The following is a 15677-nucleotide window of genomic DNA, read 5'->3' on the forward strand; positions in this document are numbered from 1 at the left end:
ATATTTCAGGGTTTTTTCCCTACACCATAATGAAGCAAAAAAGAGGCAAAAGCCCAGATCTTTAAAGTCTTTTGTCTTTAAGCATGATAACAGTAAAAGAAAGATCTACTTTTATTACTTATTACTCTGGGCTTTTAATTTTCTTTCCTGGTTCTTTCCAGCAGTTTATTTTCAACAATATATAGCATCCTCTAATTTTAGCAAGCTGCAGCAATTGTGTGAAGTTTCTTTTAGTGCTGATTCTTGTTATAGTAGATTTCTATCACTATGATACAATAAGCCAAATTGAAGGGGAAAAGAGATTAGGGTTTTTGTATTTATATAATTATTACTAATAAATAACTTTCCTCTTGTTTATCTATTTTCACATATTGAACAGGAGTACTTGTGGCACCTTAGAGACTAATTTCAGAGTAGCAGCTGTGTTAGTCTGTATCCGCAAAAACTCTCTAAGGTGCCACAAGTACTCCTGTTCTTTTTGCGGATACAGACTAACACGGCTGCTACTCTGAAACCTTTCACATATTGAGTAATTCTAATGCTATCACCCTGATATATACAGAACAACTGTCTATATAGTCATAACACATTTGAATATTGTTTAGAACATTATTTATTAACATTTTACAAATGAAACAAAAAATAAATAGTTAATCAATCCTTGTAATCTAGACCACATTTCTGGCATAAACACTTCATCTTGTATGCAGTAACAGTAAACAATAGATTTTTCTAGAAAGGCTCCAGTTTTCCTCAGGCCTCTGTCCAGGCACCCAGGCCAAACAAAGAGAATAATTTCTCAAGGTTAAGTAGGAATTTATCCCAACTATTTCAGGCTGTGCCGTACTACACATTGTGAGTAAAAATAAAACAGGTCAGAGAGCCAATTAGCCAATGCCAAGAAAAAAAATGAGAGAATTTAACAGACTCAGATACTTTAAAAAATTGCTACTCAAAACAGGGGCGCCATTTGGGGGGGGCAGGGGGAGGTTCCAGCCCCCCCGTTTCGTATCACAAGCTGGGAGAGACGTTGCTCACTCCTCTCCCCCCTCCCCTCACTGGCCTATTATTTGCTCAGCAAAAAGAATGTAGAGGTGTATCTGGCAGAGCCAATAGCAGGACTGGTAGCTTCTGCCGCACTTTTTCATTCCTGAAACAAACATGCTCAAGGAGTGGTGGGGGGAAGGAAGCTCTCAAGCTCTGTGCTTTGGTTGGAAGATGCTTGCTATAGATTTCATCATGATCTGCCCCTCACCTTCACATGTCTGTGACACCCTGGCACCCCATATTCATCACTGTCACATAATTAAGATACGTTTTGCACAAAGCATACCTTGTGAGATATTCTAAAAGTCTTGATCTGCTAGACATTAATATCTCTTTGGATCATATGTGCTATCATTGCATGTGAAGTTATGCTATGTATGTGCTACTAAAACATGTTGTGAGGTTGAGAACACCCACAAGCAGCCTTTCAGGTACAACAATAAAAAAGGCCAAACCATGTTAATGGCTTATTGAAGAAATGCACACAAGCACAAAGATTACCCCAGAAACTGTGTACAATAGAAACCTCTCAGAGCTAGCACTACGTGATGGGAACTGTTTGACCCAGGTCACAGCAAAAGAGCTTTCCAGCAAGTTGGAAGAAGATATAAAAGGGGGAAATGACATCATGACTGGACCTCACTCTCCCTACAACACCACACCTGAAAGTACCAGAGGAAAAAGATTGAAGGGGGGGGGGCTAGATTTTAAGTGTCTTTGGGCAATTAATGCAGTAGAAATCTGGCAACCCTGAATACACATCTAAAATGTGAAGTTTGACAAGTCATGTTCATTTTGCTGATTTCTCCCAACCTGTTCCTACAAATCCCATAATCCACTTCCTCATGGCACTCTTCAATTCTGTGGGAAATTTATTAGTTCGCAGTGCCAGTTCTTTAGTTGAAACAGTCCCGCAGGTACACACACACTGCTGAAGGTTGAAAGAATTCCGCTTTTCAGATGTGGTTTTCTGTTCTAAATTTACACATAATCTTAAAATATAGCTTTAATTGGGGTTTGTATATGTTTTTTATTTCAGGGCTGTCGATTAATCGTGTGAGTTAACTGCGATTAATCGCACTGTTAAACAATAGAATACCAATTGAAATTTAAATATTTTTGGATGTTTTCTACATTTTCAAATATATCAATTTCAATTACAACACAGAATACAAAGTGTACAGTGCTCACTTTATATTATGTTTGATTAAAAATGACAAACAAATGAAATGGTATTTTTCAATTCACCTCATGCAAGAACTGTAGTGCAATCTCTTTATCATGAAAAAGAACTTTCAAATGTAGTTTTTTTTGTTACATAACGGCACTCAAAAACAAAACAATGTAAACTTTAGAGTGTACAAGTTCATTCAGTCCTTCTTCTTGTTCAGCCGATCGCTAAGAGAAACAAGTTAGTTTACATCTACGGGAGATAATGCTGCCCACTTCTTAATTACAGTGTCACTTGAAAGTGAGAACAGGCACCGTTGTAGCTGGCATTGCAAGATATTTATGTGCTAGATGTACTAAAGATTCATATGCCTCTTCATGCTTCGGCCATTGTTTCAGAGGACATGCTTCCATGCTGATGACACTCGTTAAAAAAATATGCATTAATTAAATTTGTGACTTAACTCCTTGGAGGAGAACTGTATATCTCCTGCTCTTTTTACCTGCATTCTGCCATATATTTCATGTTATAGCAGTCTCGGATGATGACCTCACACATGTTGTTTTAAGAACACTTTCATTGCAAATTTGACAAAATGCAAAGAAGGTACCAATGTGAAATTTCTAAAGATAGCTACAGCACTCAACCTAAGGTTTAAGACTCTTAAGTGCTTTCTAAAATCTGAAAGGGAAGACGTGTGGAGCTTGCTTTCAGAAGTCTTAAAAGAGCAACACTCCGATGCGGAAACTACAGAACCCGAACCACCAAAAAAGAAAATCAACCTTCCGCTGGTGGCATCTGACTCAGACGATGAAAATGAACATGCATCGGTCTACACAGCTTTGGATCGTTATCGAGAAGAACTCATCATCAACATGGATGCATGTCCTCTGGAATAGTGGTTGAAGCATGAAGGGACATGAATCTTTAGTGCATCTGGAATGTAAATATCTTGAGACGCTGGCTACAACAGTGCCATGCAAACGCCTGTTCTCACTTTCAGGTGACATTGTAATTAAGAAGCAGGCAGCATTATCTTCTGCAAAGGTAAACAAACTTGTTTGTCTGAGCGATTGGCTGAACAAGAAATAGGACTGATTGGACTTGTAGCCGCTAAAGTTTTACATTGTTTTATTTTTGAATGCAGGGTTTTTTTGTACATAATTCTACATTTGTAAGTTCAACATTAATGATAAAGAGATTGCACTACAGTACTTGTATTAAGTGAATTGACTAATCAAAGGCTGTCAGTTATGAATAAACTTAAATTTGCTGTAGACCTATGTTTTCTCTTCACCTCTCCCACCACTTTTGCAGACTGTAATTCTAATACCACAATATTAGATTATCTGGTATATTTTCACAATGTTTCTACAAATAAATTCATTACTAAAACAAAACTAAAAACTATACAGAATCAGTAGTTAAAAGAAAAAACTATCAGGAAATGTACACATTCCTATAATGAAAATATAGAAGATAATAAAGCACCAAATTTGGTGTTTTCTACAGATTAACATTCTTACAGTGCTCTGAAAAATGTAAACTTCTGTATATATGTTAAGTACTCTTCTTACTCAGAGGGCAGTTATAACATATTATTTCATTACATCCCAACATTGTAAATGGAAATATTTGAGAGTACTTTTTGTAGGCAACTAATTTTACACAATTTTTTTGGTAAGTAAAATACAAATAAAATGAGTCTGTGGTATTCAATTTATGTCTGAATCATAGTCCAAAAGATTCATTTTAATAGTTAAACTGTTCCTGCCCCCTATTGTTTCAGTGATTTAACTAGAATTAAAAAGAGAGAAAGCAAAGGATCTTTTCTGCAGACCATTGACTAGACTATATTAATTATATTCTTCATATAACATTGCTACTTACTAATGCTCAAGAAACCACATATTTGCCCCTAAATACAGGCATTTGGTAATGTTTGTCTCGCATCAGGACAATTAAATAACCAGTAGAGCCATATTAGGCTAAATGTTCCTTGTTTACAGAAATCCAAATATTCTCATAGCACAGTATTTTTAGAACACATATTTTCCAAGTAACAAAGAAATGTTAGCTATGAAATGAAAAGCAAAGAGGTTCTCCAACACAAACATTTGAGAAGTATACTTTTTAAACTTACCGTATATACTCGTTCATAAGCTGAATATTTTTGGTAAAAAAGTGATGCATTAAAGAGCGGGGGTCGTCTTATAAACGGGTCTACACCAAAATGTGATGATTTTAAACTCTATGGAATCATTGAATTGAATATCTAATACATTGTTGTTTTGTTTACCTGGAGCGTCTGCAGGCACGGAGTCCCTCAGCTCCCAGTGTCCGCGGTTTGCCATTCCCAGCCAATGGGAGCTGCAGGGCCACTTCCTGCCGCTCCCATTGGCTGGGAACGGCAAACTGCGGACACTGGGAGCAGAGGGGCTCCATGCCTGTGAACGCTCCAGTTAAACAAAACGTCCAGGCCCACTAGTGGCTTACCCTAACGGTACAGGAGCCAGAGTTTGCCAACCCCTGAAATATAGGGTCGGCTTATGAAAGGGTCAAACAGTTTTTGCTATTTTTACCTAACCTTGGGGGGTCGGCTTATAAATGAACAGGCTAATGAACGAGTATATACGGTAATTTTTTTTACTTCATAACCCCCTGAAGCGTTTATATAAAAATATCTTCCAAAACCGTCAGAGAAAAGTTTTTGGGGGGAGTCCCTTCTAAAATAGAAAGCTCCTGTAAGAAACAACAGACTTAACTTTTCACTTCCATTTTTCAGAAACTTAAGACACTAACAGAGAATTTAGGCAATCTCAAAAAATAATCTTGATATGTTAAAACTACTGTACAAATGTAACAATTCATTTTAAGCTTTAAGTAATGTGAAAGCATGCAAAGCAACTGTATAGTTGCTTATTTTAAGATGAAATAAACAGGAACTTCATGACACACTTATCCTATTAAACTTCACTACTACTAAGTCATTACCACAGTATCCGATGGAAAATGAAGTAGAGTACAATATACTTTAAATTATGTCCACAAAAGGATTGTTTCTGTGTGTATGTACACAGCACCTAAGACAAAGGGGCCTGCAATCCCTGACTGGGGATTGAGAACTGCTGCAAAATAAATAGAGTACATCGCAGCCACTCCAGGACTACACATATCACAAATACTATGTACACACTATCAGTGCAAAACAAAGAAAAATGTTAATTAAATGTTATGTTTACAAAGTTAAAACACAAAGTTTTAAGAATCACAAATATTAAGATTCTCATAACATTAAGTTTACCCCAATTACACCTCCAGCATATTAATAATAATATCCTCACATAAACAGTCTAAAATAGCCCTACCATAAAATATATACATAATGATAATGGGGACAAGTTTAATGATATTATGATTAAGACAACTTTATAAATTATGCCTTTCCTATATATTTTGTATTTAAATATAATCAACTTGACATTTCATTTATATGTTTTTTTTCCTTTTAAGTTCTTTTGGTCTTTTAAAGACAGACACTATTACTTGCCTTCCTTATTCAGATTCCTCTCAACTTCTCCAACGATCTTCCCTCATCCTAGGCTACCTCCTCCATTTTGGTCCACTCCCTCATTTAACTGCAAACCCAGCCCAAAAACTGTCTCCTCATTGCCCCATTCCTAATGCCAAGGCTGAGGGAAGTTAAGGAGAATATTGACTCCAGCAATGCTGCATTCACTTGGCAGCTCCATCCTCCACTGTGCAACCCAATGTAATGGAAGTAGTAGAGAGCAGCAAGGAATTGCATGAGCACACCGATGGAAAAGATGCATTAAGATTTAAAATTATAATCCACTCAGCCATTTATGAGTTATATATCCTGAACATTCCCTCCAACACACACTTGTGAAAAAATTAAGGAAACTACTAGGGAAAAAATAATAATATGGATGCATGGTAGAGACTTCATAGGTAAAATTGTCATTCTTAGTAAATCGCTAATGTTTGCAAAGCACAGGGAAGATGAAAGATAAATGTTAAGTACTATTGTTAATTTGTTTTCATGGTAAGTTTGATACTTCCATCCCTTTAAGCTTCTCATGAAATTTTCTTTAAACCTGAAACTTCTCATGTGTGGTCTTTACCTCAAGCACATTTGGGGGTGGGGGGTTTTGGTTAGTTTGTTTGGGTTTGTTTGTTTTAAGAAGAAACTTGTGTTTAACTGGACTAGACTAAAAAAAATGAACTCCTGGACTTGGGCGGGAGGGAGAGGGAGAAATTTCTTTGTTTTTGTAAAGCCATACTAAAAAAATTACTCATGCCCAAATTAGTAGGGTCCTTAAAATAAATCCAGAAGCCCGAGCTTCACTGGACCCATATGCCAGGTTGTAAAAAGTTTCCTTACACCCAAATCAAGAAGAACCTGGAAGATCTTTTGGTCTGAATGTCTGCAGAAAAAGGTTAGGAGTAAGAGAAATTACAGAGATGAATGTGAATTTTCAAACTCAAGGGGTGTAGGTACTAAACATAAAATAGAAACAGTAACCCATTTATGAAAAATATATTTAGAATACATTGCAATCATGATAGTTCATCAAAATTCAAAAATGAGGCTAATTTCCCCAAAACTGATTAGTTTAAGGTTGCCAGCAGATATACATTCAACACAAAATGCCTCATTAGTATACTATTTTAAAAAAAAATCAGTAAATTTAAAAAACAATACCACTCACCATCTTGAGGCAGATCAGAAACCCCCAGCATACACCTACAACTAGTTAACTATTCTGACCACATTCACTATCCAAAAATTGGACATTCTGGACCTTACAATATCTCATTCGCTAAAACAGATTGTATAAAATATGACTTCAACTAGTCTCCACAAAGAACAGAGGAGAGTTGACACATGCATCAAGTGTATTACTTCTCCATTGTTAAATATTTCAAAAATTTTGAAGAGTAGTTTACATATTTATAATCCCCTATCTAGCTTGGGTGGATTTTTCATAGTTTTGGCAGGATACAGGGACAGCTTTAAGGCTATTTGTGGAAGACTGACCTTGAATTTCCTGACTTTCACCATACATAAATATTAAACAAAAAAACTTTTTTAGAAGACTGGAATTTTAATAACACGTTTTAAACTTTGAAAGTGAAGGTCAGGAAATTTGGAGTTACAGATCTGTATGAAATGGTTTGTAGAAAATCACAGAGAAGATATCGTTTCAACATTTTTTTCCTCTCACGTATTTTGTTTGAGACTAGTAGGTAGCATTACCACACGCTCTAGTACAGGGATTGGCAACGTTTTTTTTTTAATAAGCACCCTAGCAGGCCGGGCCAGTTTATTTACCTGCTGACGTGGCAGGTTCGGCCGATCGTGACCCCCACTCGCCGTGGTTCACTGTCCCCGGCCAATGGGGGCGGCAGGAAGCGGCGCGGGCCGAGGGATGTGCTGGCCATGGCTTCCCGCCACCCCCATTGGCCCGGGACGGAGAATCGCAGCCAGTGGGGGCCGCGATCGGCTGAACCTGCCGCGTCAGCAGTAAATAAACTGGCCCGGCCTGCTAGGGTGCTTACCCTGGCGAGCCGCGTGCCAAACATTGCCGACCCCTGCTCTAGTACAAAAGGAATCCCCTGACAAAATATAGCACTTAAAAAGTTAGATAAATAGCAAATAAGATAACTGGAATGCCACATATGAAATTAAGCTAATTAAAAATAGGAAATATCTAAGATCTGCACAAGTTTTGCAGGTCTCAAGAAACTCACTGTAAATACACGGGAAACCCTCAAAATTCCTCTAATTTTCTAGTACAAAGTCAGTACAGTATTTACTTTGCCAGAGTTTCGTTGAAAGAACCTTGGTCTTCTTAGAATACATATGTAATTTACAAAATATTTTTCATTTGTATGTATACATTAGATATGTTTATTTAATAACATCACACAGGAAAGCAGAAATATTGTGGTAAACCAGACACTGAAATACACGGGGTTTAAAAGTTCTTAAAACTAATAACAGAATATTCTAAGAGGGTGATGAATTTCTGCAATAACAAATACACTGCATACTTAAATGTGACTTTGGAACTTTGTATCTTAAAATGAGATCTACTTAGCTAAATGAAGGTTTTTAAGAAACGTCAATAGAACAAACAACTTGAGCCATCGCTACGCTGTAACTGGGAGAGAGAATAGTTTCACAGCAAGCATTACCGTGCTTCAAGGGTAAAATTAATGTGTGTTGAAAGGACCAGCACAAGTCCTATGACACCACTTAAGTCCTATTTTGAGAGCTGAACTGATATTAAGTGGTGCATATACCTTCTTACAGGGATGAATTTCATCCTAAATTAATAGAATGAACTTTTGCTCCAAAGTTACAACAGATTACAGGAATGGAATGCAATTTTTCATATTTCTGTAAATATTCCTTATGATTAAGAAAGCATAAGAAAAAAAATCAAAGTTAGCAAGTGAGACCCACTAATCATTTTGCCATTGTTCATTCTTTTACTGTGGTTCCTAAAGATTGACTTTATTCTTCTTCTAGCCCTACTTCCCTGGATGTCTCTCTGTTCTTCTAATATTTTAATCCTCATCATAAAACTGCCTTTCTTTTATTCTTCCTACTGCTATGTTCTTTCAATGATTTGATCTCTTTTCTTCTTGATAGTCCAATATTTTATTGGGTTGAATATGCAGGAAGATAAGAGAAGACTCGAGGGATGTGGTTTAACCAGCCTACACCTTTAATCATTGATCTGAAAAATATCTGACAATGCTTTGTACAGTGTAGCTCGTATCTCTTGCTAGAGAGCTCCATCAGCCCTTCCCCTCTCCAAAGTTGGTCCCAGCATATTGGTGGGACCCCACTACCCTCTCCTTGTCTGAGTACTAAGGCTCTGGGGAAAGGAGATGTCTTCTTCTTGTACCAGATATTAGAAACCCCAACAGTGTTTCCTAGCTTATTTAGGGGATGCCTTCCCCTGAGTTCACTTACAATTCCAGTTTATCAGGGGATGAAACCCCTATTAAACAAGTATCTGCAATGGACATCCGCCAAGATGCAACAATCTGAACCTTATTTCACTCCCACCGGGTCCCTCAGTTGGTGTGGGAAAGATGGAAAAACCCATCCCTCTTGGCCAATCTGGCAGTGAAGAAAAAATTCATTTCCAGTCGCAAATAGCACGATGCCCACAGCAGACCCCCCAAAAAACAGTCCCATGACAATCCTAGGGGAGGAAGAATGGGGGGCTGCTTTTGCAGCATGCAATGGTGTCCTGACCCCTATCCTCTGTTGCACACGAACCATTGGGCTTTCTCAGAGCTATTGCCCACTCACTCCCAAATGGCTAAAGAGCTGAAGGGGGAACCTTCCTTAAAGGGGCAACAGTACTTTCCCTCCCTGCAGGTCCAATCACTCTCACCCTTGAGGATTCAGGTGTACTTTTCACTCCGTAACAGCCATGGTGATTTCTTTGTATTTCCTTGTTGATTCTTATTTTTGCGTTTTATTACTGTGTCCTTTTGTTACCTTCACCCAAAGTGTATGCAACCTTTAATATAAAAAACAAGAAAGTGACTATATCTGTAGGTCTACCATGCTAGCAGCTGCCCCTGATGCTAATATGGCATAACATTGATAATAGCACTCCAGATACTAATTGCAGCTGAACCCATTGCCATGCAATATGAGCGCTGAGTAGGATGATAAATAGAGCACACCGGGATGCACTAATTATTAATTATTATTATTATTATTATTATTAAAGGAGGTGCTTCTAGTGAATGCCACTACCTGAATATCCAGTGCCAAGGATAAACCAACTATAACTCCAAGACTGTGAACTAGCTTAGCTAGTTGAGGACAGCTGTGCACCCATATTTCCATAGCATGTCTTATATAAAAATATTCCAAACAGAGAGTTCTGTTTAAATATCTGTAACAAATATCTTATATAGGTATACATTTATGTTCAAGAACATACGTTAATATATTAGAACTAAATAAAATACAACTAGTGATAACAGTCAGCTCTGTGTTCTTGGGGAACCAGGGCGCAGTATCTAGCCTGTCTGACTCATGAAAGACACCTCCCCCCCCCCAACCAGTCTCTGTTTGAACCAAAACCAATCAGAGAAAAGGCTTGCAGAGAGCAGTGAAGGGAGTTGGGAGACACACCTAGACCCCTCCTGACAAGGGTGACAAAATTAAGACATCTCCATTCGCATACAGAATGGAGAGCAGAGACAACTCCCCTAGCTTCATCTGCATGAAAGATGGGACAGGGATTAGCATACAGAATGAAGAACAGAGAATCGCACTGAACTCTGGGACCAGAAAAGCAGGGAAGCCCTGCATCATGGGAATCTCTGCTCCAGATGTTCATGAACCTACACCTGCTCACACCCAGCTCAGCAGTTATCGGACCAATTCTAGTAATGAATCCGTGATTGATATCCAAAATACTGAAGCAGCCTAGTTTCATTGTGAGCTCCCTGGAAGAAACGACCACCCATAGCCAAGAGTGATCAGCTCCTATTGTCTAGCCTAAAGAAAACCCTTGAGTCATCAGTTTACCCATAAAAAATATATAGTGTTCTCCCTTGAACTATTGTTGTTTCTCTACAAAGACCTCTACCTATGTTCAAGTAAGTGTTCTGATGCATAGACCCAAACTCTGCCTCAGTTCCACTGGGACTCCATCTTCTCCTGACTGATCATGCTGGGGACTCTGCCTGTCTCCAGCACTCAGGACCCTGAGCTACCACCACCACCTGGGAACCCCAACCAGTTCAAGCCTCATGGAGTGGGTGAGACCCCCTCTTTCTCTCTCTCTATTTTCCTTGGTTTAGCCCTCCTTGTGTAGTTATCACTATTATTCAATAAATAACTTTTATGGTTAAGCTGGTTGCTTCTCTCTCTCTTGCTGAACTTTACTCTTTTGGGTTTTTAGTTTCCCCCATTTACTCTGCAGCAACGCTTCTTTTACCTAAACTAAAAATCCCTGCAGCACCCAAAATACTGTGGGGTTTGCTCATCAAGTAGGTTACTACCAGTACAACTGTGATGTGAGAGTGGAGATAGGGACGTGCTGAATCTGGGACACATAAGGGGGGGCAGCTTGAAAGTGCTGCTTAACCTGGTCCGCTCAGACTTGCTCTATTAATGTATGTGTGGGTGTATGTATGTTCATCTGGTTCTGGGGCTGGAGGAACACAGCCCTAGGGAACCTAGGTCCTGCAGGACAGCTCCATTGGGAGGGGACTTGCAGAAGGGAGAAGTAGAGCTCCATATGAAAACACAAGTGACACAAGCAGTACATTGATAGCATTACAGCCCCCCACCCCCCAAAGAGTAACCCAAATAAATGAGCATACCCCAAAGTAACAGGCAAATCTGGTAACACTACCTAAGTCATAAAAATCTGAAGAATGGCCTGGGATACATATATGAACTATAAACTCATAGGGAGATTGAATGCAAAATATAAAACAGTACACTTCTAATACCCAATAAGTTCATATCATCTGTATCTTGGAGATAACATGCTGCTCATTAATGGAAGTTATAGCATTTTGGTTTGATGTAATATAGGAATGAACAAAGACATGCCGCCTCAGAAGATAGAGAAGCCAATTTTTTTTTTAAGTTTTCCTGATCTACAACTGTTCTTTGTAAAAATGGTATTTGATTAAAAAGGTGCATCTCCCATTATTTTTGATACTAGCCTCTAAGTTTCCTAAAATATGTGAATTAAGGGACAGGATTATTTCTTCTAATAATTTATTAGGAAATTCCTGAGAAGTCTGTTTTTCTCAAAGTTGCGAGGGAGATTTTGTTTGGGGTCTTTCTATAGCATTGCCCAACCAGTGCTAAAACACTTCATGGGTGGAAGGTCTCTCAATGAAAAAATGTAACAGTGCCAGAAGGGAATTCCATTCCTAATAAAATAGGAGAACCAATTCCTTATTCTGGAAAAATTTTCAAGCAATAATAGCATGGCAAAGCTTTTTAAAATATATGTATTGTACTTAACAGATTTTGTTGGAAGGGCAAATTACATACATAGTACACAGTCCATATATTTCTTTCTGGTTAACTCCTCCACAGTAAGTAGGCTTAGAAGGAGTAGATTTTTTTCAGTAAATGTCAGTAAACGTCAATTTCACCATAGGCACACAAATCAACAAAAAACATTTGCATAGATAATAATCAAAATTTACATATAGGCAAAGTAAGAAAAATGCTGCTTGAGAACTTATTAGAGTTTGATTTAAGGGTATTTACTTTGTATATTTTGACATGATGTTTACAATTTGTGTTTTAACAGTTATAAAGCTTTAACTTTTTGAATCTCACCATCTACTGTCATTAAATAATTACTGCCTAACCCCCTTGTTGTCTGACCATCCAGTAATAGGGTGTTCAGGGGGGCTGGGTGGATTAGGGCTTAGTGTACCTGGTTTCCAGTCACTAGTTGCAGAAAAAAAGGTGGGGAAGGATAGAAATGCCTGGTCCCTACCCCAGAGGAGTCGTGGCCTCAGCCCACCTATGGGCCTAGTTCTCAAGCAGGATGGGGTAGGGGAACCAGGGCCAACCCTCTCCATGGGACCCCAGCCCAGGGTACTGTGGGAAACAGCACCAGAGAACCCAAGTCTGCCACCCTGGACCACTTCCTATCTATCTGCTCCTTCAGCTTGGGGCATGGTCCCCTAAAGTTCAAACAATCAGAAGTTTAACAGAGTTCAAATGAGCAGAGCCTCTCAGGACCTGTTGGTTCTCAGAAGAAAAAAGGTGTGGGCGAGAGATAGGTTAGAGAAAGCACTGCCTGTGGGGCTCACCAACACCATGGTCCCATCTCAAGCTCAGCCTTCAGTGTGGCTTTCAAGAGAATAGCCTGCCTTTCCCCCAGACTGTTTGCTCTCCCTCTCATTGCCTGGATTTCTGAGCTTCTTTTTAACCTGTACCTCCAGTCAGAGCACGCTCTGTAGGCCTGGCAGGGCAGGACTACCTGGGCCCAGTATTGCCCTTTAACTCCTTTGGGCCCAGTGTTAGATTTGTATACCCCATCACAAAAACCCCATAATTTCCTGCAACTGTGAAAATGTATATAGATAAAAAACAAAAAAATGCTTAAAACCAAAACATCAATGTTATTGAAATTACATAAAAATGAATTCTGCAAAGCCTACTTATAAAGCTGCACCATATTCAATTCAAATTTAGACATGTTTTCTACATATCTGCAAACTGTTGTAAAAAGGATATCTTTGATTTACTTTTCTCAATGGTAGATGGCAGAAAAGGGCCATTTTCCTGCTTTGAGAGGGAAAAAAAACAAACAAAAAACTTACAAAGTGTGTCATCCAAAAAGGTTCAGTTTATTTTATCAACTGAAGTTTGAGGGGGGAAGAGCTAAAGACTTTCTCTTGGGATGCGATTTATCTACAGGTTAAACAATTGGATAGGTTTGTTTTTCTTAACTGGAACTGGTGTGGACAAGAGATATACACTTGCAGCCCGAGGGTAATATTTTCACAGTCCAAACATGACTTAGGAGCCTAAGTCTCATAGGAAGTTAACAGGACTTAGGTGCTTTTGAAAAATGTTACCCTTAGCCTCTGCTCTCACTTCAATGAAAACTTTTGCCAGCAGAGATGACATGCCAAACAGAAATGAAGGGGAATATGCAGTAATAGCACCCACTATAAATAATTTTCAGACCAGCAGCTTCTACAACTTTCTTGCAGAAGAAATGAAGGAATTTCTAAAAGAGCAATGACCAGGTCTATTAGTTGTCTGCAAGGCAAAGCAAGACTGGGGAATTCAGGATATTCAGGTGGGCCATCCAATAAAGGAGAAAAAAATTACAATCCAAGTAGAGTTTTGGTCCATTCATCAAGTGAAGTTAGACAATGACCACTCATAGAAACATCAAGCTAGATATTGCCCAGTGTATACCAGTGCAACATGCGGTTGCCACTCAGAACACCTGAATTCAGTGTTGCCCACTCAATTTTATCATGAGCCTCATGATATTTGGTATTTTTCTTACAGACCTAGCTCCTGAAGTCATATATGTGAGAAACTCAGCTTTCATTTAAAAAACAAAACAAAAAAACAACAGAATTTTAAGTCCTCATAATTGTGGGAAAAGCTTGAAAATGTAAGGCTCAAAAACCAGAAGGCACATAACGAATGATATAAATAAATCTCATGATTTTAAGCCAATCTCGTGGTTTGGGGGGGGGCAATTCTTTTTTTGGGGGGGAGGGGGGCCTTGAGTGCTTAACAATACTGTGGATTTTAAGACAACTATGGGACAAAAAGCTGGCAGAGATCAGACATAACAGAGCTGAGGAACTCAACAAGGATATGGGCCTAGTTAGTTAAAGGTATTAAGAGAGGGCTTGTTCTTCCAACAGGTGATAACTCACCAATATAGTGGTTGTGAGGACATGTACTGTTACTTAAATCTGCAGAAGGAAGCCAGGAATGACTGGGATGGGGAAGGTTCTAGGCAGAAGCACTGTACTGAACCAAGGAGTCAGTAGTTTTAGAGATAATAGATTTTCCTTATTGTAATAACATTCTTTGTTCAACATTTAGAAGAAAACACCTCTGATATTCTTTACTGTTGTTAGGGAACAGTTGTCACGGTATGGGTGAATAAAAATAAATGTGTTCGAGTTGAGCAAGAAAAATACATACTCATGTAGTATAAAAGAAAAACAAGTTACAATATTGTAATGTTCAAGTTATTCACAGGTAGATCTAACGTACAAGTTTTTCCATACATAGAACCTAGCAATCCTATTTGCCAATTTTAATGCTTACAGTATCTGATGAATACTTTTTCAGAAAGTTCCTTACCGTGATTCTCTTCATATCTAACTGTCGGAGCTGCATCATATGATGAAGAATAGTGTTCTTGTACCATGTCTCCTGAGCTATTGGATTGCCATCAAGGGTGATATCAGACAGGGATGAGGAATCAGCAAGGCACAGAATGTTGTCAAAACTGCACATAAAAAAGGGAATTGCTTTTAACGCAACTGAGGAATCAATTTTCTTCACAAAGACATACAAACTACAGGAAGGCATTCTCTAAACGCTAAATATGCTTACATCAAAAGCGTGTTACAAATGAATATGAATTGTTCTTGCTTCCCTCTCCTCTATCACAAATTCTTTAGGAATTGGTAGTTTTTTGAAACAGGATCGCTGAACATGGCAAGCAAATATTTCAACAAGGCATTTAAAAAATAAGTAAGGAGTAGCAACAAAAACTATCCTTGCTCAATTAATTTCATGATTTGATAACACTATTGCTCTTCATTTTATATCTTTATATATTGGTTGATGTCAATTAAAATAAAATAATAAAAATAATAATAGAAAAGGAGTTACAAGATGCATTTACTATTTATAGCATGACGTTAG

At 38.3% G+C, this 15677-nt stretch overlaps 1 protein-coding gene and 1 long non-coding RNA gene across 9 annotated transcripts in view; one reads left to right on the top strand and one right to left on the bottom strand.

Annotated features, from left to right (window-relative positions):
* Window positions 1-15677, bottom strand: part of LRRC49 (leucine rich repeat containing 49) — a 147207-nt gene that overhangs the window by 60712 nt on the left and 70818 nt on the right. For all 8 annotated transcript variants that reach the window (XM_065559505.1, XM_065559502.1, XM_065559506.1 and 5 more), the window contains one exon: window positions 15108-15255. In XM_065559505.1, coding sequence (XP_065415577.1) covers window positions 15108-15255 — 148 coding nt within the window. The remainder of the gene's footprint in view (window positions 1-15107; window positions 15256-15677) is intronic.
* The window catches only part of LOC135973937 (uncharacterized), a 79911-nt gene that overhangs the window by 58957 nt on the left and 5277 nt on the right, over window positions 1-15677 (top strand). The window lies entirely within an intron of this gene.

This window comes from Chrysemys picta, chromosome 10 (genome assembly GCF_011386835.1).
Source record: "Chrysemys picta bellii isolate R12L10 chromosome 10, ASM1138683v2, whole genome shotgun sequence".
Taxonomy (NCBI): domain Eukaryota; kingdom Metazoa; phylum Chordata; order Testudines; family Emydidae; genus Chrysemys; species Chrysemys picta.